At 35.9% G+C, this 26,860-nt stretch overlaps 2 protein-coding genes and 2 long non-coding RNA genes across 5 annotated transcripts in view; 1 reads left to right on the plus strand and 3 right to left on the minus strand.

Annotated features, from left to right (window-relative positions):
* Positions 1-1,148: 1,148 nt before the first annotated feature.
* gpr132b (G protein-coupled receptor 132b) lies at positions 1,149-7,498 on the minus strand. The gene is made up of 2 exons (XM_082147011.1): positions 7,047-7,498; positions 1,149-3,744 (listed from the first exon to the last, which is right to left on the minus strand). The coding sequence occupies exon 2, from the start codon at positions 3,740-3,742 to the stop codon at positions 2,657-2,659; it is 1,086 nt and encodes a 361-aa protein (XP_082003137.1). The 5' UTR covers positions 3,743-3,744; positions 7,047-7,498; the 3' UTR covers positions 1,149-2,656.
* A 2,266-nt stretch (positions 7,499-9,764) lies between these two features.
* vipas39 (VPS33B interacting protein, apical-basolateral polarity regulator, spe-39 homolog) lies at positions 9,765-19,846 on the minus strand. The gene is made up of 19 exons (XM_082147010.1): positions 19,776-19,846; positions 19,393-19,485; positions 18,768-18,873; positions 17,810-17,941; positions 17,696-17,734; positions 17,541-17,605; positions 16,187-16,243; positions 15,649-15,741; positions 15,486-15,519; positions 15,282-15,384; positions 15,050-15,077; positions 14,202-14,275; positions 14,021-14,096; positions 12,667-12,789; positions 11,483-11,524; positions 11,058-11,234; positions 10,883-10,972; positions 10,701-10,805; positions 9,765-10,519 (listed from the first exon to the last, which is right to left on the minus strand). The coding sequence occupies exons 2-19, from the start codon at positions 19,483-19,485 to the stop codon at positions 10,499-10,501; spliced, it is 1,458 nt and encodes a 485-aa protein (XP_082003136.1). The 5' UTR covers positions 19,776-19,846; the 3' UTR covers positions 9,765-10,498.
* A 1,274-nt stretch (positions 19,847-21,120) lies between these two features.
* LOC309481929 lies at positions 21,121-21,869 on the plus strand. The gene is made up of 2 exons (XR_014200149.1): positions 21,121-21,288; positions 21,344-21,869. It is a non-coding gene; the product is annotated as an uncharacterized lncRNA (long non-coding RNA).
* Positions 21,562-26,860, minus strand: part of LOC309481928 — a 6,132-nt gene continuing 833 nt past the window's right edge. The window contains exons 3-7 of one of the 2 annotated variants that reach the window (XR_014200147.1): positions 26,770-26,840; positions 26,440-26,495; positions 26,117-26,193; positions 23,108-23,218; positions 21,562-22,565 (exon numbers count right to left, since the gene is read on the minus strand). This is a non-coding gene — a long non-coding RNA (uncharacterized lncRNA). Of the gene's footprint in view, positions 22,566-23,107; positions 23,219-26,116; positions 26,199-26,439; positions 26,496-26,769; positions 26,841-26,860 lie in introns of both variants that reach the window. The other variant, XR_014200148.1, reaches the window with a different exon arrangement.

A 26,860-nucleotide genomic window follows, 5' to 3' on the forward strand; every position in this document is an offset into this window, starting at 1 on the left:
TTAAAACAGTGTAAAATATGCTGTTTTGCTGTACTCATCTACAATAAAAGCCAATGTCATCCATACTGGTGGTTGTATGGAATATTATTTAACAGGTTTAGAGGAAATACAAAAAGTTAATATTACTCATATATAACAACAGTTAATATTACTCATAAATATTGGTTTTTAAATGTTAAATTATTTCTACTCAGTTTTATTTTTTAATGTACCAGATGCAGTTACTCAGATTTACTTATTTTATTTTTTACTTGCATTTACTCAATTCATACAGTATATTTCATCGATTTCACAGCTTTAAAATGTACTAAATTTTTCTGAGTGTAAAAATGTTTCACCCAAAAAATTGAGTAAATCATAGTTAAACTTTTTAGAGTGTACAGAAGGCCTAAATCAATGTAACGCCTCTGTTTTAGGCCAAACAATGGTATGTTGTCTACACTGACTATATAGTCTGTGTAGACAACATACCATTGTTAATCTCTACAGTCTAAGATTAAACGTCATTTTCTGAATTTCCGTTGTCAACCACATTTCACATCTATAATCGACTTTTGTTTCACACATTTGACGTGAAAAGTCTTGTAAAGTATGAGTAATGAGTTACGTGGAATCTATGAACACATGACCACAGACTGAGGCAGGACAGCCAGCCTATAACTATCTACCAATACTGAAGTCAGTCAGACTTACTGACTGTCTGTCTCCGCCAGAAGCCCAGGGCTTCACAACAGGGGCGGGTACCACTGGCCTTATTGTTTGCTATTGGCTGAGGACAGCTGCTGGCTACTTAATTATTCATTGAGGGAAGGTCCAATTAGGAACTTATCTTGGTCACGGTCACGGAGTTAATTATTCAGGAAGTTTATTATTCAGGAAGTTTACGGAGGAAGGAGAGGGCAGACATTCCAGATGATGTTTGTGTGGTTTGCTTTTAGCTTTTGCATAAAAAAGACACCAAGAATATCACATGCTTTTTCAACACTCAAAAGTGTGACAGAGGAAGGAATGCAGCACGACTGCACTTGCTCAACATTTAATCGGCGGATTTACAGTGTGGTCAGCATTTTTTCTTGTTTGCTGATGTGTGCACACCTGTCACATTTTTTAAAAAATCAGTAAGCACACAAATAGCTCAACACATCAGAGATTTTTTTCAGCGACCCAACTTTTAATCGTCAGACCACAGAAACCATGCAGCCCGTTCTCAATATGTAATCCTGAATTGACAAATTATCATGTTAACTCATTTAAATTAGTTTTCATTGTCTCCTGAGAATCTTATGTGCTTGTGAAACACATATTAAACATATGTTTTAATAACATAACCTTTTCAGTATAGCTACTAGTTTATGCCAAGTTGATATATGAGGAATTATGTTACTCTTGTAATCTTGAAACAGTTTCTTAAAAGCTTGCATTATGTACAAACTGTCCATCATAATTTACTGGTGACTGTTTGAGAAAAGCTTGACTGCAAATTGTTAAAGTCTAAATTATAAACAAGACTTGGGAAAATAGGACAAGTGAGAAATTCAAGCAAAATAAGTGCTACACTTAACAAAGCTTGAAAAACTATACAATAGATTGTGTACAGAGTCCTGAAATTGATATTCATTCAAATAACTTGAAAACAAAATGACAAAATTCATCATAACGCAAAACACATCTATTATAAAATCTTAAATAATAAAAAAAACAATAATTTAAGAAATATACATGTTAAAGTTAAACTCGACAAACAACACTGTTAACACTAAAAGGCATGCACTTTAACGTTGACATTAACATTTACAGTGTTACAGTAAATTATTTCATAATGAAAACACTGATACTGTATGTTGTTTGAAACAGTTTGTCTCGGACATTAGCCTATAGACCATCCACCGAATATTTGATGTTTTATTGCACACAAAAAAAGTAAAAACAATAATCTGATTGGCTGGCTTGATACAACTTCTGGACTTCTTGATACAACCCACTTAGAATCAGAAGTCATGTTTAGTCAAAGTACTACTGAGCTGCCGCATTGAACTGGATTTGCCCGTTTGCTCAGTTTGTGCCATCAAATCTTTGAAAGATATTCAGAGATTTGAGGAACTTTGTTGAAAGTAAATTAAATATATATACCAGATTATGTCTGAAAATTCATTGGTATTTATTATACCTTTTGGATGTGCATAAATTCTCCCAATTTTATACACATTTCCTGCAATTTTGTTTTGTGAACAATGGTATATGTACAGTAACAGTTATTATTGTAGTATTACTGATTCCATATCAAGACCATCTGAAAACAAATTCAAGTATTGTGAGTCACTTTAAATGTGAGATAGGCCCTTTCCTGTCTGTCTGCAAAACTATTTTGAGCTTCTCAACAATCTGGAGAATATGCTTAAGATGAGTCCAATGCAAGCTATTCAGAAGCTTGAAACGTTATGAGAAGGAAGCAGATTAGAAGGTGTGAAACACACAGAGATAATCTTATCTTGAGATCCTTTCAGTCTGTAGCCCAACAAAACAACAGGAAATTCACTTTTGATTTTTTGCAAGGTCTGTAACACACCTTCAGGTGTCCTTGATATTTCCGTCCCTTTCAGGTTCAAGTTATGGCACGTCAAGCAAAACAATACGTATGTCCAATGCTTCTGCAATTTCAGCATGATGTGGGACAGTTCGTTCTCGTTTCATTGCCCTTTTCTGAGACGGGGTCTGAATTGCTTTTGGTGCTGTGCATGTTGTGCTGGCTACTGTGTGTCGAGCGCTGACTCCAGATGACTTTGCTGCACAGCGACGCCATGTCTCTTCTGATCTCCTGACGGATATTGTTGCTGGAGAGCACGTAAAGAATGGGGTTGATGGCGCTGTTGAAAGTCGACAGTCCCAAAGAGATTTTGTAGGGCGTGTAGATGTGATTTTCAAAGTGACACTCCTGCAGCTTGGGGAAGTGGAAGGTGACGGCGCGCATGAGTAAAATAATGTGGTACGGAGCGAAACAGATCAAAAACAACGCCACCACCGCCACAGCCAGGTAACGCACCTTTTCTTTCTGATGGGGCAGGAGGCCCGTGCTGGCCTGAACGTTTGCAAGAATGGCCCTGTTGGTGAAGATCAGGATGGCCAGGGGGATACAAAAGCCTATGCAAAACCGAGCGTAGTTGAATGCCGTAACCATCTTTGAGCTTTGGCCTGGCTCGAAACAACGGTGACTCCCCTGGGCAGCATCCCCTTCGCGCATGATGAAGACGGGCGCGTGAACCAAGCCCACTACCATGACGATCGAAAACGCTATGAGAGCTGCAATCCGTTTCTGGCGAAGGCCGCGAGATTCAATTGCGTAGACCACCGCCACATAGCGGTCGATGGACACGCAGCAGAGCAGGAAGATGCTGATGTACATGTTGTTGAAGAACACAAAGCCAGTCACTTTGCAGGCCATCGAGCTCCAGGGCCACTCGTGGTTTCTACTGACGTACACTGTCCACAAAGGCAGCGTGAAGAGGTAAGTGAGATCGCACAAGGACAGGCTGAACAGGTAGATGCCGAGGACATTCTTATGACGCACCTGCTGGAGGGTGAGGTAGACCGTGACCAAGTTGGCCGGCAGGCCGATGATAAAAACCACAATGTAGAACACCATCAGAGGAATACGGTCCTGCTCATATGATATCTGACAGGACACCTTCCCACTTTGGTTCATGGTCGTCATGATGCTCTGTGCCACAGTGGATTCATGCATCATATCTGAGAGGGGAAAAAAAGAGAGAAATGAGAATAAGCGGTTAAACAGAGCTGTAGGAGTACTACCGAACATGACTTGGAAGAAACAAATTCACTGTATTTATACTGTATAAAACTACAGGTATTTAAAGGTATTTAAGATCACCCCAAAAAAATTCTGTCATCATTTACTCACCCTCAATTGTTCCAAACCTGTATGAGTTTCTTATGTTGAACACAAAAGAAGATATTTTGAAGAATTTTGGTAACCAGACAGTTAACGGTAGCCATTGACTTCCATAGTAGGAAAAAAATCATATGGAAGCCAATGAGTGCCGTCAACTGTTTGATAACTGACATTCTTCAAAATATCTTATTTTGTGTTCAACAGAAGAGAGAAATTCAAAGAAATTCATACAGGTTTGGAACAACTTGAGGGTGAGTAAGTGATGACAAAATTTTCTTTTTTGGGTGAACTATCCTTTTAACTAAATGTCTCGGTTACTAATAGTATACTTTCAGATACTAAATGTAGTATTACTTACTACATAAAGTAAACTCAAAATTATACTTGAACTTTACTTATGTATACTGAAAATGAACTTGAAGTTACTTCTTTTTTGTAAGGGTAAAGAATCCAATCACACTATTTATTAATTGATAAATCATTGAACTACTTTGTTGTACTAATTCATTCCCTTGTTGTTGATGTTTTTAATTGTTGCCACATAGCACTAATTAATGATTGGAATTAAGTTAAATTGTCATGGCAACAAATTCTTAATATGTGTACACAATATTCTTTTAATTTTCCGCAGATTTGAAGAAAAAAAGATTAACAATTATTATTTACAAATTAAAATAAAGAACTGTAAAATAAAAAAATATATATACATTATTTTAACTAATTTTAAAATACATTTAATTTAAAAGCTGAAAAAATACTGAAAAGTTTTACAAAATTAAAATGGCAAAGAAGTTTAAAAAATAACAAAAAGGTAAATGTCTGTTTTAACTAAATATGTTAAACAGAACAGTTGGGGGGTTTTTTTTATACTACATTGAACCTAATAAAATAGTATTTCACATATGGTATTTGCCAAAAATGTGGTACCTTTCAAAGCTTGATTCAGATTCACCCATTTCAAGTTTTTTGGACTTCACCTTATCATCTTACCTTTTTTTCTACATTCTTGTATCATTGTTCATTGTTACAGTACAGTGTGTGTTCTTTTCAAAAATCTTCACCGCTAGATCACATCCTGTATGTTTAAACTCTAGTTCATGCATAGTTAAAATATGAGGATTTTACGTCTCAGTCGTGGCTTCCATTGTGGTAAACATAGTGTTGACACAAACCTTTTTAGACCTGTTTCTACATTAGTGAAGCAATAATTCTGCAAGAATTGAGTTTTGAACCTACAATCAATATTTCTCTCTTACTTTGATTCAAAAGGACATTTTGAGGCACACAACATACATTGAATTGCACAACTAAGGTGGCACTTTGGCACATATCAAATTGGTTTTGCTTCGACGTGACCATTGACCATTCCAATGTTTCAGTGTTTCTGCCATGTCTCATCCAGAGTAAAACACCCCCTTTCCCCTTCATCTCCAGCAAAGCACAATGCACCACTCCCTAGTTTTGCCCCAGCTAGACAAGACAGCCACTGAAATATTTATAACGACCCCATCATCCACAAGGAGTAGAAGTGCATCAGAACGGAAACACACTAGTGGGAACCATGCGTGTTGGTACATGAATTGTGGTACGTGAATGGTACTGTATATGAATGGTATATGAATCATCATGTATCGGTCTTGCCTTAGACATTTGAGGTTGTTACAGTATAATGAATGGTAAATGAGACCAAAAAGCAATAGGAAGTTATGGGGCAAGACGTTTTTAAAGTTCAGACAGAAATGACTGCAGTTAAACCACCCACGTATAGGTTCATGTGAAATACACGCTGACTAAGAGTCCCTCCTTTTCTTTGTAGCCTGCTCATTTCTCGCTTTTCACATTGGGAAAAAACCATGACCTTGCACAAGAAGTCTACTGAGGATTGGGAAAGTAAACAGTGCAAGTATTTCACTTGACCTATTGAAACTAATCGGGACAGTTGGATTGGCAATAATGCCATTGATGGTCAGTGTCAAGAAAAACACGGATACAAAGTCAGTGGAGAGAGAAGAACGCACACATTAAGTTCTGCATTAGTCTTCATTGTGTTCTGTGACCTACTTATAGTCATTAAATCACTGTACGGGTGTTAAGACAGACACTGTGACTTTTGGATCAGATGAAACCTTTTATTCCCTTGTCTCATATCATTATGTCAAAACACTGGCGATGCTCAGTCTAGTGTATGTGACCATTTTTAGACGCTGCAGGCAGATTCTTGGAAACGAGCTCAACCTTATTAGAGAAGATGCTCTCTACTACAATATGAAGATACCAGGCAATATGTATTATCTGAAATGTATTGTATGTATCATTAATGCAAGTCTAAATTAAGCTGGCATCTTCATTAAATATTCATGATTCCTTTGTTTAATGCTGACAACAAAATCGACCCATATCTCTCAAGTACATTTTTTTTTTTTTTTTTTTGGTCTGCTTGAAATTATGACATCTAACACTTTAGATCTTTTTTTAAACCTAAGAGTCCCTAAAGATTTTCCGGGGGGGCCACAGAGAATAAACCAACTGAAAATGTCATGTCATTTCCACTATTATATAACTTTATAACTAATGATCTGCTAAGGATACTCTAATGTAGTAATGTTGTTGTAAATAAAACAAAGAGTAGCCTAATGGAGTATAGTTTTATAAGAAAATTCTATTTCAGTAATTTAATTCAATGTTATATTCTGTTTCTTTGTAATTATGTAGTAAATGTACAAGTAATTTCTCAGTGAAAATTGTTTCTATAAGTAACTTACTTTTTTCCCATGTGTAGTTATGTGCATTAATGAAGTTATTAATGAAAGATAATAAAAGTGTTTCAGGGAAAACCTAGCTTTTTTATACGGGACCCTCTGTATAAAGATTTTCCCTGAAACACTTTTATTATCTTTCATTAACCCTGGGTTGACTGAAAGTCTGAATGGACTTATTGGAAATATTTTCCAAAGTCTGAATGGAACAGGTTAAAAACGGTCGCAAATTACACGTGAAAACACTGCACACATCCTGTTTTCAGATTGTGGCGTGCCGCACAAAAAATCCTTTAAATTCTCAATAGCCTATAGGCATAGATATGTAAAAGAAAATATGACATTTTCTATAAATGTAACGTATAAAATTGCGTGGCTCTTACCTCCAAATGCAGTTAAGAATGTGTCCTCTCTTCATCTATAAGCATCTATCTATAAGAAGGACCAGCGCAGCAGAGCTCTTGACAGGCCCCTCAGAGCAGCGCGTGTAATGGTGAGGCACGAGCACATCTCTACACAACATAGCCTACTACGACCACGTGATCGTCGCACTTCTGCTTTCTTCGACAGCGGGCTCAAAGAAGACACTTAGAATGAATGAGAGTAGATACAAAAAAACTATGCCTCTAAACACGGCGAGAACTGCATTTCTAGAACCATTTTTTTTCTTTTTTTTTTGCATCAGTTTTGTGGTTGTGAACGTGAGCAAATGGAGGGGACTCTGTCGGCCCGCGCATGATGCTCTAAGTGATGTTAGATCAGAGTTCATTACTAGCCTACAGGTTTTGAAACAGCCTACATGTTTTGACGTCGCCGGGGATTTTCTTTTCTCACATTACCACAATAAAGGGAAGCTACACTTATTATTTTAAACAGGCCTACAAAAAAAGCCCCCCCAAAAAACAGTGTCGTCGGAAATAAAATGAATCTCAAAAGATGGTTAAAAAATCGAAATAAACTTTATCTTATTGTTAACATATAACATAATTATTTATTTTTTAATCAAGTCTAAGTTCCAGAGCTTGACAACAGCATATTCCTGAAACTAAACCCTTCATTTTTTTAAATTTAATTATTTTTAATTTTAAATATTAGCCTACATCGCTCGAAAGGTCACGGGAATGCCCAATACCAGTCTGACGAATCAGCTGACAAAGACTGAAAGAAAAAGCGAAGTAATAGCAAATATTTTATATATAGGCCTACGGTAACAATGCACGGTGTGATATTACTCATTGGCAAAGACAAAACAACTAATGTATCTAATGTCCTAAAATGGAAATATGGAAGAAAGTTATTCTATGAAACTTGTATGTGGTCTATGAATGATATCAAAACCAAAGTATTGCATTGCATGGGTGTCAAAACATGAATTTGTTTAACATGAAGTTGTGTAACAATTTCCAGTGAACTAAAGGTAATAATTACTTCAACCATTTGACAGCATGGTATTTTATGAGCCCACATTATGACCTCACCATACAGGAAACTTGTAGGCTAGTGTAAATGTAAAGCTTTCATTATCAAAAATGATAACATATACAGATTACATTCTTATCATCAATAGTTTTGGGTTTGATAATTAGTTATTTTTTATACAGAATATAATTTGTATCTGAAAATTTGGAAACATTGAAAATATGGTGAAATCTTTTGTAATATTATAAATGTCAATTTAATGCATCCTTGTAACTATCCTTGTTTTAATAAAAGTATTAATTTCTTTAAAAAAATAAAATAAAATGTATATATATATATATATATATCACATTATGAAATAAATGAATGTTTTTCTCCGAAACACGTTTGCCACAATTATTGGCGCCCTTTATTAAATACTTTTTGAAATCTCCTTTTTCCAAGATAACAGATCTGAGTTTTCTCCTATAATGCATGATGAGTTTGAAGAAGACCTGACAAGAGATCAGAGACCATTCCTCCATACAGAATCTCTCCAGATCCTTCACATTCCCAGATCCATGTTGGTGCTTCTCCTCTTCAGTTCAGGGAACTGGGACGGTCATGGCAGAAGGTTCATTTTGTGCTCCGTAACACATTTTTATGATAATTTGGATGTTTGTTTTGGATCATTGTCCTGATGGAAAATCCAACCACGGCCCATTGTAAGATTTCTAGCAGAAGCCGTCAGGTTTTGTTTTTTCATCTGTTGATATTTGATAGAATCCATGATGCCATGTATCTGAACAAGATGTCCAGGACCTCCAGCAGACAAATATGGCCACAACATTAAAGATCCAACGGTATATTAAATTGTACACATGGGGTACTTTTTATCCTTGTGTGCACCAAACCCATCTAGCGTGTTTGCTGGCAAAAAGCAAATTTTTGTTTTGTTTCATCTGACCTCAGAAGCCTGTGCCGTTTGAAGTTCCAGTCGTGTCTGACAACTGAATATGCTGGAGTTTGTTTTTGGATGAGTGAGGAGGATTTTTCTTGAAACCCTCCCAAAACAGCATATGGTGATGTAGGTTTTTTTTTTTTTTTTGTAGGCTTCTGACCCCCAAGACTCAAGTAATCTCTGCAATTCTCCAGCTGTGTCCTTGGAGAGTCTTTGGCCACTCAAACTCTCCTCCTCGCCGTGCATTAAGACAATATAGACAAACGTTCTCTTCCTGGCAGATTCGTTACATCTTTAGTTGATTGGAACTTCTTAATTATTGCCCTGATGGTCAAAATGAGGATTTTCAATTCTTTATCTATTTTCTTACAGCCACTTTCTATTTTGTGATGCTCAACAATCTTTTTATGCACATCAGAACTATATTCTTTGGTTTTACTCATTGTTATGGATGATTAAGGGAATTTGGCCTTTGTGTTTCCTCATATTTTAACTCATGTGAAACAAGAAGTCATAGCTAGACAATTTCATGTTCCTAGTCAACCTGGTGTGCTAAAAAAAAAGCTAAATATTAATGGGTATATACTTATATGATATTTTACTCATAAAAAATTCTAGAGGTGCCAATAATTGTGGCCAACTTGTTTTGGAGAAAAACATTTATTTCATAATGTGATTTTCCCCTCACATTCAATTCTTTTACTTCAATGAAAGGTTTGATTTTTGCGAAAAAAAAAAAAAAGAAAGATCAAAAGGATAAACAATGCAGATTAATTTTTTACAGCCATTTTTTATCATATTTACAAGGGATGCCATTAATTCTGACCACAACTGTATATATATCTTCCAGAGTTGAAAGAACTGAGACTTATGGAAATCTTATGAAAAAGGTTATATGACACAACCACTGTATGATTACAACTCCCTAAAATGAAACAGCGGGGGAACTTCCCCACTCTTACTGTCATAAATTGACTGTGAACAAAAACTGAAGAAACTGTGACAGATCTTTCCTGTCGCAACCGTCAAAAACCTCATTAATAGCTTTTATCTTACCAAGATTCACATCTTTAGTCAGGTATTTACCAGAAAGCATTTGTGTCAGTATCATTTTCTCTTTAATATAAAAAGCAGTGAATAATGAGGAATGTTCAGAAATCCATACACAGGCAAACAAATAGGTGTGAGGGCTTTAAGAAAATGCTGTTCACATTAGCAACCTCCCTTATTTCTTAATAAATGTTCACCTGTAGAGTTGGCAGAAGGACACTTGGCAGTTTATTCGAACTGAACAGATGCATTTGCAAAAGAATCACTCCAGAATGACTCACTTCACTGGTTCTTTGAAATGTTCGATATATGTGAGGATTTCAGTCCTGTTTGTCCATGTTTAACCTAAAAAAGGCTCCATATTAATCAGCATCATAGTGGTTCATATGTGCAATATTGTCTCTGCCTTGTGTCAGGATCCATGTGTCAGTTTTTCCATCGGATTTGCTTGAGTAACAAAAAGGAACAAAAATCAGACATTTTAGTTCATAGGAGCACAACACTGCATTGAAACATGTGAAGTGACCTGTGGTGGACACTGACAAATTACTGTAAAATGTTACTCCTCATCTGTTTTGAAACCGTGAATCAGAAAATGATTCAGCAATGGCTGCTCACTTCCTCTTACCCCGCTATTGAGGAGTTCCTGAATCTTCCTGTGCTCAACCGAGCCTCGTTCCAGTTTCTCTCCATAAACAGTAAGCTGCTGTCGGTCCTTCAGGTCTCTGTATGTCTGAATGGACACAGCAAACGCAGTGAGTTACACTGAGAAAGCCACAAACAGCCATACCGACTCGAGAATCGACTCACATTGATGATGATGTCATGGCATTTATATTTCAGAGCCACACTGAGCTTGAGCTCTGTGTCGTCGATGAGATTCACATACTCCTGCAGCACCTGCAGATCATGGGAAGCTGCGTTGAAGTGCATGCTGGCAGAGAGGCAACTGAGCAGTTTTATTACAACATGGAAACTGATGTACCTGTACAGGGGCGCTGTTCTTCTGCAGGATGTCTACCACCCTGTGAAAGCCAATGGGAGACCTTTTCTTGGTGTACCCCAGCCAGTTCTTGGTGTTGAACAGACTATCCACATCAAACCATGATTTCAACTTCGCTCTTGCGCCAAGAGCTGTGAGAATGTACTGCTTTTCTGCAATCTGCCACGGCAAACATGACAGAACTGGTTAATAAAAGAAGGGAAGGAAACTCAAAACTTACACATATGCTTATTTATACATTACTAGTCAAAAGTTGTGACACATTTTTTGTATTTCTAATGACTGTGGAAACATTTATCTTAAGGTTTAGGTGTTTGTAGACAAATATAAAAACGACACTAAAAAAACTATACTCGGCGTGACTTTGAAGAATCTAAAATATATAAACACATGACTGTTTATCTTACCCGAAAGGTTTTTCTTATGTTTGATGGGCTGCTGAAAGTTCCCTGTAGAAGAAGAGTAATTTTTTTTAAATACAGTGGGCCCCAAAAGTACCTGGATTTAAACAACACTAAAATGTTTAAATATCAAACAAGGTATCATGTACAGTATTTCAAAAATAAAGCACTTTTCTTGGAAAAATTACATCACAAATTGAGGCTTGTTAGGTTTCAGATTTTAAAATAACAGACTTAGGCCTGTTTTCCACAGACATGGTTTAGATTAAGCCAAGATTAGGCCTTAGTTCAATTAGGACATTTAAGTAGCTAAAAAAAGAAAGAAAAAAAAAGAGTAACGTGCCTTAGAAAAAAACAAACATAACTGATGTGCATCTTGAGACAAAACAATGACACTGACATATTTTAAGATATATTAAGTTAATGATACTAGCTTAAGCCTTGTCTGAGAAACCGGTGGATATATATATATTTTTTATTTTTTTTGACTTAAGTTTCTATAAATGAAAAGTCATGGAAAATTCATATTTAAAAGCTAACCTGCTTGCTTGAATTAGTCAATTAATAAGACAAACTGAATGGAATACAATGTATACACTACTGTTCAAATGTTTTCTAAAGGAAATTAATACTTTTATTCACCATCAATAAATTGATCAAAAGTAACAGAAAAGATTATGTTACAAAAGACTTCTACTTTATGTTCTTTTGAAATTTCTATTAATCCAAGAATCCTAAAAAAACAATATCAAGGTTTCCAGAAATGTTAAGCAGCACAACTGTTTTAAATAATTTTAATAATTGATAATAATAAGAAATATTACTTGAGCAGTAAATAATCATATTAGAATGATTTCTGAAGGATCATACACTGAAGACTGGAGTAATGATGCTGAAAATTCAGCTTTACCATCACAGGAATAATTACATTTTTAAATATATTACAATATTAAACAGTTATTTGGAATTGCAATAACGTTTTACAATATTACTTTATGTTTTACTGTAATTTTTACCCTTGCCTTAGAGAAACATTAGAAACATAAGAGACTTCTTTAATAACCATTTCAAAACTAACTATCGGTAGTGTTTCTAAGACTATATTATATTACATTATTTTATATATATTGAAATACTGTATATTCAGTTTGTCTACATAATATAATACAATATAAAACAGGAGCTTGTACCTCTGACTCTCCGTAATGGTAAAAGCAGGAGTAGTACAGTGTGGTGATGATTGGCATATTAAGGATAGATGCTTTTCTAGGGAACTTTTTAAAGATATCGGCATCTGCCTTCTTGTCACTAGCCTGAAAAGACAAACACATTGAACACAAGAATTAAATGAATTTCTATGAAACATGCTGTGATAGACCCTTAACTGACAAGGTCTGCTTCACAAATCATGTGGCAGGAGCATAAATTCACTTAAGTGGTCATATGAAGAGATTATGAAACTCGCACTGCAAGTGTGATCAGTTCTGCACTGTGACCCAGAAGCTCAGCTTAGAAAGAGCTTATTATCTTAGCAAAATGTTACATTATGAACGTAGCTTAAAACACGGTGAAAATGCACCGTTTATCAACTAAATATTGTGCAATTTAGGCTATATGAAGAAACCTATAACAATAACTTCTCCCCCACTGTTAGAAAATATCTAGGGCTTGATGCATGTAACAAATGCAATTTATATTCCATCAATCTGACTAAATCAAGGCAGTTATGCAGAAAATATCATGGCTCTCATGCATAGCCAAAGTGAGTAGCAGACACAGGATGTGTGAAACAGAAAATGCACAATGTTTCAGTTTGAAGCAAACCGAATCATACTTGTTCATAGGTGCTATTATGCAATCTACGGAAACATCTGCCGTGTAACCCAATTTGAGAGAAGCCCATCCCTTACACTTCCCTCTGTACAGAGCGACCCGTCACCTATCACACCACCCCCAGGAAAGAGGAAGAGTGAGGTGGTGAATAGGAAATATTTCTTTAACAGCACAGTAAGGTGAGGCAGAAATAGAAAAGCAGAAAACCTGTGTCATTTTATTGACACGCGTGTATGTATATGACTTGCACACACTCACACAAGTCACACACTGACTTGCACACACTCACACATACATATATATAATATGTATAAATATAATAATATAATAATATATATATATATACACACACATATTATGTAATGTGATTTGACAGCACTAATTATATTATATTACATAATTAAAATAACCAGTACATTGGTTCAGTAATTTATACTTACATTTGCAGTCAAAGGTTTGGACACATTTGACTGATTCTGATCTGAAATTCTTTAAAAAAAATCGAACTAAATTGTATAATTTGTTTTAAATGGATGAGTTTAAATTATTTATTGGTCACTATATCATTTCCATAGTTCCATTGGCGTAAGTTCATAGTTTTAATGACTTCAATATTATTCTAAAACGTGTATAAGCAATGTAATAATAAATAGGTAGGTGTGTCCTAACTTTTGACTAGTTGTGTATGAGTGGTTGGACTCGTTCCCTCACCTCTATGATTATTTGCCTCTCGAGGAGTGTATAGTGGTCTTGAACGAGAGTGGCATCGTCATGAGAAAAAGGAAGGCTGAGGGGAAAAAAAAACAGCAAGATCACATGGATCAGTTTGTCATCAAAGAAGAGTGGATGATGATTCTGAACTCTCGACTGAATCACTCTGAAAAATCGCTACCTGAGGCAACTTTTGAGGAAGTCTCTTCTTCGCCCTTCATCCTTAATATTCAAGTGTTCCTTGTATTGGATCAACTGTTTAAAATACAAAGAGGACTTTTTTAATGAATGTGTGATCGAACAGAAACGTCACTGCAAAAAATTTCATCAGAAAGTCCAACTTCCTCTCCTTTCACTTTATATTAAAACAAAGGAGAGTGATGAGACAAAGCGGAATTTTTCCTCTTTTCACTTCTATAAAGTCATAAACTAATTTCAGCTGTCATTAACCCTTAATAAAATAGGGTACAAGATTTTACAGTTTCTTTTCTACTTGTTTTTTTCTAAGCGAAACACAAATATAATCAACATTTAATTAAATATTTTAATATTTAATATAATTATAATTATATATATGTAACACAAGGGAAAATATGGTATTTCCACACACACACACATATATATATATATATATTATATTATATATATATATATATATTATAATATATATATATATATATACATATACATATATTATATTTAACACAAATATAATCAACATTTAATTAAATATTTTTATATTTAATATAATTATAATTATATATATGTATCACAAGGGAAAATATGGTACTTCCACATGAAAGAGGAAGTATTTGCATTTCCATTACTTAATACTGGGCTCTCCCCATCTGATGAAGAAATGACGAAGAAAAATTGGGAGGTGCATTTTTTTGGAGCAAGCCATACCTCCTGGAGGCAAAACTGTACCATAGAGGGTTAAATAAAGCATTGGTCATGTGTAAACTGACATGTGTACAAGCTATGAGTATAATGACAGGTGTTCAATGAGAATTTAAGTGCTGTACCTACCGCCATATCTTCTGTCCTGCCAAGAGCCCTAAAATACAGTCAGATGAGGCAAATGTCATGAAGGCAGTAATTCAAAGAAAATGCACACAACAAAACAACCCTTCAAATCAAATTACCAATGCAAACATATGGAGAGATGCCAAGCATCCCTGCACTAAATGATCATAGACTCAACTTGATACTCATTAAGAGGGGAACTGAAATCAAACTGAAATCAAAACAGTGAACTTACTTCAGTAACTCCACCAAAAGCTTTTGTTCTCCCATCTCTTTTAAATAGTGAACGTAATGACGCAAAGCCACGTCTCTCGCCATTAACTCTCGAAAGAGGATTTCTGCAACAATGACAAAAAACATGATGTTCTGGAAAATATTTTATTTATTTAGAAAATAAAAAGGAACTGGTGAGCAAAGACAGGATCAGGAAACATCTCACCTTTACTTAATGACCTTTTTAAATATATCAGGACCTGCAGAGTATGAGAATGTAGAGGATCAGTGAATAAGCATAGTATAAACAAGCTGTTTCTACTAATATGAGTCATTCTAAAGTCATGGCAGTGCTTCCATTTAGGGTTAGTGTGTGAAGTGCGACTCACAGCAGTGATGACGTTGCCATCATAAACAGCAACTGCTTCATCCAGCAGCAGAAGTTTGTCCTGCAGAGAGCGGAACTTTTCCAGAGAAAATGCCTGGAACAATAATTTTAATGAGATGCAAAAAGTATATTTTTCCATAGACAGGCATTCAAAAGCAGCCATGTATTCTGACGCAATACACCTTTTTTGCAAGTAGTATAAATTCATGACTAATATTTCACTGTATTACAGAATATTTGATCAGTCTGTGATTCTTTTTTGGACGGCTCATGTGAAATGGAAATGTAGGTCCTCCAACTACTTATCAACTGCTATTGAGAATGGAAATAAACAAATGGCTTATCTAGGTATTCTATTATTGGTATAACTATGTATGGGACAGTTCAACCAAAAAGGAAAATTCTGTCATCATTTACTCATCAAATACAGGTTTGGAACAACTGAGGGTGAGTAAATGATGATAGAATTTGTGAACTGTCCCTTTACATGGATTTTCTAGGGCAAACTATATAATTCACAGCTCTTTGCTGCCCCCTACCCGTCCTTTCTGCATTCTCCTCACGGTTTCCTCTGGACTCAGGTCGCTGACAAAATCCTATGGGCATTTAGATAACAAGTCAATGTTAGAAACTGGTAAAGAAAAATAAATTAAACTACAGAGGAACATTTTTACCCTCCAAACATACATTACCGGTCAAAAGTTATTTGGAAGAAATTAATACTTTTATCCAGGAAGGATGCACTGAACTGATCAAAAATGACATTAATGTTTTAAAAGATTTCTAGATTACACTTTATTTTAAAGAAACACGCCGACTTTTTGGACTTTAGCTTATTCACCGTATCACCCAGAGTTAAATAAGTCTATATATACCCTTCTCATCTCCGTGCGTGCCGTAACCCTGTCGCACCCAACGCTAGCCTAGCTTAGCACAAAGACTGGAGGTAAACAGCTCCAGCTAGCATACTGCTCCAAATAAGTGACAAAATAACGCCAACATTTTCCTATTTACATGTTGTGATTTGTACAGTCACAGCGTGTACAAATAACAAGGTCACATGAGACACAGCCATCTTCTAACCGTATACATACTGGGAACTATATTCTCAGAAGGCGAAGCACTGCTACTTGGGCGGAGTATGCTAGTATGCTAGCTGGAGCCGTTTACTTCCAGTCTTTGTGCTAAGCTAGGCTAGTGGTGGGTGCGTCAGACAGAATTACGGCACGCACAGAGATGAAAAGGATATGGATGGACTTATCAAACTCTGGGGGATACGGTGAATAAGCTAAAGTCCCAAAAAGTCGGCGTGTTCCTTCAAGGTGTCCTTGTTACAGTGTAATTATACATTTAAGTACTGAGAAATATTATCTGACTACATGCACTTACTGTAGGGTTAGAATTAGAATTAGGATTTGGTTTAGGGTTAGATGCATGTAATTATACATAATTTACTGTTACAGTAAATGATGTTACCTATAGTAAGTACATGTAGGACACTTTAAAATAAAATGTTAATTTCTATTTCAAATAAATGCTGTTTCTTCCTTCTTATCATCAAAATATGCTGAAAAAAATGTATCACGGTTTCCATAAAAATGTTTTCAACCTTGATAATAATAAGAATGTTTTTCTTGAGCAGTAAATCATATTAGAATGATTTCTGAAGGATCATGTGACACTGAAGACTGGAGTAATGATGCTGAAAATTCAGCTTTGTCATCACAGGAATATATTAATATATATATTTCACAATATTACTGTAATCACTGTATTTTTGATCAAATGAAAGCAGCCTTGGTGAGTATAAGAGACGTATTTCAGAAACATTAAAAATAATCTTACCAAGGCCAAACCTTTAAACGGTAATGTAAAAATGTCCATATGCATTACCTTTCCATCTGACCTGGGCTTCCTCAGCTCTGGTGCGTATGTTCTAGTAGATGTGTCGCTAAAAGCTAGAAAACAAAGAACAACACACACTTAATTTATAACACAAGAGAATTTAGGCCTAAATAAGCCAAAATGCTTCAATGACTTGAACTTACACTCAGAGAAGGACTGGAAAGCACCAGGTTTGCTCCTTGCTGAGGGAATATAAACAGAATCAGATTGGTGGGTCTATAATAATTGAACTTAAACATTCAAGCACTAAATATTACCTTTAAACAGGGAGCTCAGGGAATATCCAGACCCTTGTTTGGACAGTGAAGGAGTGGTGTCTATTTTGGGAAAGCTCTGCTCACTCCCTGAGCGGATACTGGAGGCAGTTTCCTTGACCGACCAAGAGATGCCTTCACACAAACAATAACTGATGAGCATCCAGATGAGGTACAAACTAGTGATGGGTCGATCATGAACAATTCATTCATTTTGAACAAATCTTTAATATGACTCGGGAACAAAGAGTTGTTTTAGAATGTGTTTAGTTTATTTTGTGTTGACCGCAAGCAACGCGCAACATCCCATAGGTTCTGTACAGGAAACATTAATAATTAGCCTTTGGGTCTGAGACCGTTTGTTCTTTTGTCACATGACGTGATGGCCACATTGGATACAGAAAATAGTTAATAATTCCCAACCTTCCTTACAAACAAGCATGTAGGTTTTTTTTTGTTTTTATTCTTACAGTTACGTGATGTGTTTATGGTCTCAAATTTCTTACAACTGATACATTTCTGAATTTCTGTCATGATGTTTTTTCCCCCCATAACTAGTGATGAACGAACGACTCGGACCCGAAGACTCGGGAGGTGAACTAATCATTTCTATTTCCGGTATAGGGATTTGACATGACAAAAGAATGAACTACAGCATAGCCTGAAGACCCACCTAAGCAATAAACAAATCATTTCTGTTTCTCATAATTTGGCCTTGGCTGCATTCAAGTTTTTTCTTAATCTAAATGTGATCAACGTTTGTGCAAGTTGATGTGTTTGGGAAATTGGGTATTAACTTGTAACATTTCAATTATATTCTGCTGAAATGAACCAAATGACTTGGAAAAAAGATTTGTTCATTTTGCTGAACGAGACTTAAAGATCAGAGTCAGTAAAATGAACCTAACTTCCCATCACTAGTACAAACATTGAAGACAGTAAGAGAGAAAAGACTGCATACTTCCCACAGGTTCCCCAGTCCAGCTGACTCGCTCAACATCATCTTCATCATCATCATCATAATCACCCACCAGGATGCTGTTCACAGCCCGTTTGGACTCTTTCAGCTGGAAAATATCAACACAACAATCTCTGAATCAACAGTGGGCCACAAAGAGGTGCTAGGGGAAATTTGCAGAAAATGTGAGAGGAAAATGTCAATATAAATATTTTGTTAAATAGTTAAATACAAAATACATTTTAACTGTAAAAATAGGTCAAATATTTTTAAATGACAACATAACGTATGCTGAAAAAAGTGCTGTATATTTCTAGGGAGTTTGTCCTCACCAACGTCACCATTTATTTGACTAATTTCAAAGTAATTAATTTATTGACCTAAATTTACTGTCATTTACATGGTAATTAAATAGAAAAAGTAAATATTTTAAATGTAACATTTCAGTATTTTGCTTTGGCTAAAATAGCTAACTATTTTATTTGGGAAATAATATGTTGTCTTTATAATATTTAACTGTACAATATGGTTTTAAGGCTGAATGGGCCATAAAGTCTAGTGATTCTCCACTGTCATACTGCTGTGGTAAACGGGCTTTGGACTGAGAACAGAAACACAATGAACTTACTCTTGAAAACTCATCGTCATCATCATCAAATGTGAACGCTTTAAATTTAGAGCTGTTCCAGTACTCATCATCCTCTGGTTTGGCCCGTGTCATCTGAAAAACATGCACAATTTATCCCTATGCTTATTTACAGTGATTCACCTGATCTGTCCAAACGCAGAAGCTCACAGCTGCATGACACAAGCTAGTAACGTTTAACATGTCACTTCATTTACCTTAGCTGATTCTTTATTTATCAATACGATGCTCTCATCTTAATCTGCCACAATGTAATTTCGAGATTCGCTAAGATTGTAACATGTAAGCATTCTTTTCATGTGCATTAATATTATTTCGTAAAAATAGAAATATGGTTTTATTAATCGTAAAAGTAACATATTTACCTTCGAATTATTACAGTGAAAATCGACTCATGAAACGTCAGATTTCTTTCCTACTACTTCCTGGTTCCAACATGTCGCCAAAATAAAAGTCCGCTTTGTAGTTGATTATTTAGAATATAGCTTTTTGAATACATTTACAGTGATCATAAATGCATGACACATTACATTATTATTTTCAGATATTATTGCTGGCTAGGGGTCCAAACAGCAACATTTAAAATGAAGACAAAATTTAATTTGTCTTTTTCAAGATAATATATAGGTATAACATTTCTATAAATAGCCTACTTATTTATTTCTACAAACGTATTACTATTGTGGTATCAATAATAAAACAAACACTTATGTGTTAAAGTCACCATGAAATCAAAATAGACAAGTCTTATTATTTTATGGAATATTTATATTTATTTGCACACCATTTTTTTTTTTATTCATGTGTCCTCATAATCTTTAATCAAAACAATATCCCCTTCCTCTTGAAGTGACATCTCTGATGATGTGTTTACTGGCGTGAGGGCGGGACTCTGTCACTCACGTCACATCACAGAAATAGCAAACCACAACCTCAAAATCAAGTCCCATCCTACATTTTTTTTTCTCATAAGAATAAATAGAAGCTCGGTAATACATTAGATAATACGCTCTTGAAAAGAAAGCTTCTTTATTGGCATTGATGGTTCAAATGTTCTTCAGATTATTCAAATGTTCTCGACGATGTTCGAGTTTTATGGGCCGTTAAGAAGAAAAAAAAAGAATTAAGAAAAAAATATATATGTGTGAGTATGAAATGTATCGGCCCAAAAAGCACGTCGGCCCACCATGAAAGTGCCCAGTATGTCCGATGGCCAGTCCACCCCTGATCAAAGCCACCATGAGTAGTTTTCTGGAGCTCATGCAGCTATACAACTACACAGGCTGTCAACAAACTCTCAACAGGTAAATTATTTATTTATTAAAATGTCAATATATTTTAACCTCCTCAGACCCGGTGTCCACATACGTGGACATCACATTATCGGATGTGTGCAGCATAATACTTAATTCTGTGTAGCTGGAACATGTTTTTCACAAACGTGGACACTTACACTGCCATCTGGTGGTGTCAGGAGAAAAAAAATACGTAACATAAATAATGTCAAGATGGCGGAGAACACAGGCGAAATGTCCATAGACAGTATAAGAAATGTCACGCAGCCACATCAGACCAAAACGTCCACAATGTAAAAAAAAACAAAAAAACATTTCATTGTTGATTCTTGTTAAGTTATGCATAATAGTGTTGTATGATTAAAATGGCATGCACATTTGACAAACTTTTGTAACAGGGAAGATTTACTATGCTGCTACCCAGCTAACAATTTTACGTTCTGGGAACGTTCTGGGAACGTTAGTTTTTGGTTCCCAGAACGTTCCCGGAACGTTCCCAAGAACGTTCCCTATTGGTTAGCCAGGAAAGTTTTCTTTACGTTAATAGAACGTTCCCTATAGGTTAGGGGAACGTTCCCGGAAGGTTCTCGGAACGTTCCCGGTAGGTTCTCGGAACGTTCCCGGAACGTTCCCGGAAGGTTCTCGGAACGTTCCCGGAAGGTTCTCCTAACGTCTACACATCCTGATATGCCTGTACACAAATTATAGGTCTACAAACAACATATTCTACATTGTTTATTGTTCAAACACTTAAAAATCCTATGAATATATTATTACAATAAATTGAATTTACAGAAACTATCATTAATAAGTAAATCAATCAGTTTGTATTAAATAAATAAATCAGCACACAATCCATGTTTTTGTTGATTCATTGTTTAATTATCAACCTAAAATAAGTCATCAAAAACAGCGTTAGCAAAATGTATTCAGGAACAGTAATTTACATTTAATATTTCAAACATGAAAATATTTCAATAAATAAAACTGCACAAACATTTTAATTAAAACTATCTTTTTGCAAACTGTAGCCTATAACTTACAACAAAATTGAAAAAGTCTTCATTTATATACAATATACATGAATGTGCCAATCTTCACTCCGCTCAAAACATTTAAACTCCCAAAACCATCTGCAAATTTAACAAGAAAATAAAAAGACAACGCGTTACATGTACACACAATCCCATGCCAAAATTCAAGCCCTGTAATGGCATTAATATTCATCCGGAGCAAATGAAAAGAGTGAGGTGGGATTGTGTGTCACAAGCTGTAGGAGATATGAGAGCACGAGCACTGCTGGTATCGTGTATTTATTCAGATATTTCAGCATCAATGTGTATAGAAAAATGTATATATTTGAAAACACTACATTGCATTTATTTATATTGCACTATTTATTATTTCAGACTACAAATCAAAAAAGGAATGTTTTATATAGGGGTAAGGATACCCATTAAGCCTATGTACCCTTTAAGCCCACTTTCGACTCTGAAGTCAAATAAAAAACAGAGAAAATAATATTCAAGTCTAGTGAACTCTGACCTGCGAATTCGCTCTACATATAACGTATAAGTCTCACCTCCAATGAAGAATTTGAAAACCTGTAACTGCTGTGTTGTTTATGAGAGAGAAAGAGAAAAAAAGTTTGAAACTACTATCAATTTTTTTTTTTTATCTGTGACTTTACACCTACAAATTCCACTGTCACAGGTGCTCAGTTTTGCTATAATGATGCCCTCACAGAACATGGTAATAATCAGCCATCCATGCAAAAGCAAAGGTCGGTGTAGTTTACAGGAACATCTGTCCAGGCCAACATCTGATGCCTTGATGCCTTCCGCTGGGATCCCAGAAAACCTGAAAAAAATAAAAAAATATTACAGTTCAAAATCTATCATACATAAATCTCATCTGGTATCACAAATTATCATTCCAAGTTCACTTTAAGATATGCTCAATATTAGGGCTGCACAATATTGAAAAATTTAGAGTTTATTTAGAGATATCAGCCGTACGGTTTAGTGCATGCGCGGCTCCAGGTTTGTATCTGGTAAATTACCCCACTAATAATGCCCAGAATGGTACCAAACTTCTACAGTAGTACAAATAGGTTCTGTACTCATTAAACCAGGCATTGGAAAGTTTGTAAGTACATCAGGAGTTTATTTAAATAACATTTGCCTGATGGCTAATGCTACTGCTGACGCGAATGTTGATGTCACTTTATGAGTACAGAACCCATTTGTACTTCTGTACTACTCATTTTCCCCGACATAGAGCAGATCGGCACACAACAAAAACTGCTGTTCGGATGTTAGCATTCGTGACATTTTAATTAAAACAGAAATAAGAATTTTAGTGTAATAAGCGAAAATTAACAGTAAACCGAGTTCACCTACCGCTGCAGATGTGTACAGAAGTGAAAAGCAGAAATGCTTAGACCTCTTTCCGGTTCGACCGCTGGGCGCTCCGCATAACCCCTATTGGGGGGATTTTGTAGAGGAGTGAACCTGCATAGAAAATTACAATAGATAACAAGCATAGATAAATACAATAGAAGAAAAACACAGTTGAAATAAGCAGTGCATTATGTTTTTCAGTTAAATCTGAAAACATCAGGTACAGAAACTGAATTATCAAAATGTAAAATAAGTCTTCACTGTAAAAATAAAATAACTATAAATTAATTAAATGTATCTTTGCTAAAGCTACAAATCATTTTCTCTTTTGATGTTTGATCACCACTGGCGACACAAACAGCTGCGGGTACGTTAGGCCAGTGGTTTTCAAACTGTGGGTCGCGACCCACTTGTGGGTCACACAGTGAGAAAAGGTGGGTCGCACAAAGGCACTTAGCTGCAGCTAAATTTACGTTACGATGAGTGAAACAAAACCAGTCCGATTAATGACCAAACGACTATGAGTTTTAGCGCCCGCCAAAGTGTTATTTGATCGCTGAGTAATGTAGATGAACTGCTGCGCTTGTGACAGAGTCACAGTGCATGTTTAACTGAAAGAACGAGCAGAGAGAGTACTCGGTCGCGCGCGCGCTCTCTCTCTCTATTCGGAGCCAGGCGAAAGTGTAAAAAATACTTCACCGTCTCCAAACTAAGCTCTGTCTTGCTCTCTCTCCCTCGCACATATTAATCAAAATAAATCGACACGGTGGTAAAAGGTCGGAAGACCAAAGTTTCATGTGGAGCATTCTGAGATTTTTTTTTTTCTTCCTCAATTACCGCTGGGTGTGAATTGTGCTAAATAAGTTGTTGCCTTATCTTCTCTGAAAAGCGTCCCAGACATTCAGCTAAAACAACACTTTAATTAAACGAAAAAAACTATCCAGTGATGAAATGTTTTCTGTGTTGACACAAATCTTGGATGTCTATGTCCTAACTGCTGGGATAATCACACAACGCGCATGACACGTCCAATTCGCAAACTAATGACTCCTTTGAACGATTCATTTTAATGAATGGACAACTGATCTTTCCAACAGTGAACTCAGGAGACGTTTGAATCAGTAACACTTTACAATAAAGTTCTATTGATTACATAAATTACATAAAAAGTACAGTTTGCTTACTCAAGCTTAAGCTTTAAAACATGGGTCACCAAACTAAGGCCCGCGGGCCGACTCAGGCCCGCCACCCCCTTTTGACTGGCCCCCAAGCCCCTCTGCCCCCCACTACTTTAACCGGCCCTATGAGGCAATCCCCAAAAGTCGTCATGGCCTATTATATAAATATAAATAAAACTTGCGTGCAAATTAATGAATGCAATGCGGAACTACTGTTAGATACGCGGGTTCTTTAGGGACACCTAATCTGTAGGTCCGCCTTAGCTCTGAAGCTGGCTGCGAATGCGATGTAAAGATTGCAATGCTTGAATATGTTGAGAGAGAGGTGTGGGTGCGATCGAAAAGTCGCAAAGTGTTTACTTATATTTGTGTGTGAGTGAGGCGCGGGTGTGATCGAACAGTAGAAACATAAAAACATACTCCGTCATTTCGTTTTTACAGGACATCATTCAAACTGCAAAGTGTTTAAGTTACTGTGAATTAAAATTTTAAAGAAAACAAATATATTATTCTGAAATGTAGCAAATTAATTTTCAATTCATTCAGGTACAATTACCAAACATATCTCAAGGTCTTTTTGTCTTTTTATTAATTTAATTAATAAACTAATTATATAAAACTACTGTCAGTGCACTACAAATAAACTGGTTCTATGCCTTTACTTTATTAATAAAACTTATTTTAAAAAATACAAGGCTTAAGTAATTTATTTTCCTTTGGTGGGACAGCCTGAGACATGCACAAGCCTTCTGCAGTTCTGTTTTGCTTTTCCCTCCATTGTACCGAACTCGTACCGAACCGTGATGTCTGAACCGAGGTATGAACCGAACCGTGACTTCTGTGTACCGTTCCACCCCTAATAGAGAGTGCAGAGTTTTCAAAGAATAGTGGACCAATGATTATTTTTAAAGTGAAGAATAACTTTAATTAAAACAAAGTGTGAAGACTCGATTACTACTTTTGCAAACCACTAGTAAAGATAAACAAATATGTGCCAGGAATCAAGTGTTGATATAGTAGTGGGGATGGCTGTGCCAGGCTAGTAATCTCTACTACACAATGAGGCCTGCTGGTGGTCATTTTGGTCTGGGTCATACAATTCTATGTTATATAGCTGACCCGGCCCCCCCATCACAGTCAGGAACGATAATGTGGCCCCCAGAGAAAAAAGTTTGGTGACCCCTGCTTTAAAATAAATAAAACCCCTTGTTTTTTTGTTTTTTTTAAAGCATATGACTACATTTTTCCACACAGTGCTATCAAGAATCGATAAGAGAATCGTTAAAGAATCGGATCGATAATCAGAATCGTCAGTGGCATTATTATTATTGATAAAATCGTATCATTTCCCATCCCTATGTGAAGACGGTACAATTATAATCAAACATTAAAGAACACATATGTTTTTAAAAGTTTTTTTAAGAGTTAAAAGTTTATAATATTTTGCTAACATGAAGGCTTGTCACTGTCAGTCTTTTTACATCAGTGCAAAACTAGGGAATGCAGATTAAGACCATCAGCATGCATTGATTAATCCCATGGCATGTAGCAAAAAAAAAGAAAAATGTGCAACCAAATCATGCTGGTGCGACCAACTGAGAAAGTTGGTAGCACCAGTGCAAGTGGGTCTTGAGATTGATTATACTTGTCTAGGTGGGTCCTAGAACGAAAAAGTTTGGGAACCCCTGCGTTAGGCTACTGTCCCTTTAAGACGAATGCGCAGACCTAATATAAATGACACGCATCTGTTTTCTTTCTGTTTAAAACACACAAGACTGTTTACGAGGAAACTCGCCAAGATGGGCATTTTGACAAGATGGGCTAAACTTACCTTCTTCATCTACTGACTATGGATGGCATCAAGGTCTTGTCCTGAAGAATCACAGGGCCAAACAATAGGGATTATATCTCATCTGGTAACAAGAGCAAAGCCATAACTTTAAGAACTCTAATGATATATTTACCCCCTGATATTGCATTGGGGATATCAATTCAAACATTTTTAAAGGCTAAGAGTATGAGCCACAGCTGCCCAAGATATCTGTGAAAAATAACTGCCTAAAGTTGTCGACCCCCTGAACCACATTCAGCATTTAAAAGTAAAAAGAATTTCAGTATTGATCAATAAAAAAAAACATACAAATACATAAATACCTTTGAGTTGGACAGTATGGTGTCAGTCTCATTGGCCAACATAATTCAAAACAGACCTAAAGAAATAAAATAAAATATACTAATGATCAGGATATCATGTTATCATAATAGTTAAATGAATTATTATTATAACTATGACCATTATAATACTGTATTAGTCACCTATTATTTAGCTGATTATTTAGCCTACAGGCTTCTCAAGGACAATCTCACTGAAAAACCCTGGGGTTAATGATTTTAAAATGTGAGACTTATTTCAAAAGCATAAATCTTACAGACCCCAAACCTTTGAACAGCAGTGCACTGTATGTTTGAGGTGGTTTTGCTTACTAGTCATATGGTTCATAGCCATGGAGATTGTCTTGGACAGGGGGTGCAGCAGGCCATCACAGCATGATGATCTAGGAACATAACAAGCTAT

Source organism: Leuciscus leuciscus (assembly GCF_965113295.1).
Source record: "Leuciscus leuciscus genome assembly, chromosome: 19".
Lineage (NCBI taxonomy): Eukaryota > Metazoa > Chordata > Actinopteri > Cypriniformes > Leuciscidae > Leuciscus > Leuciscus leuciscus.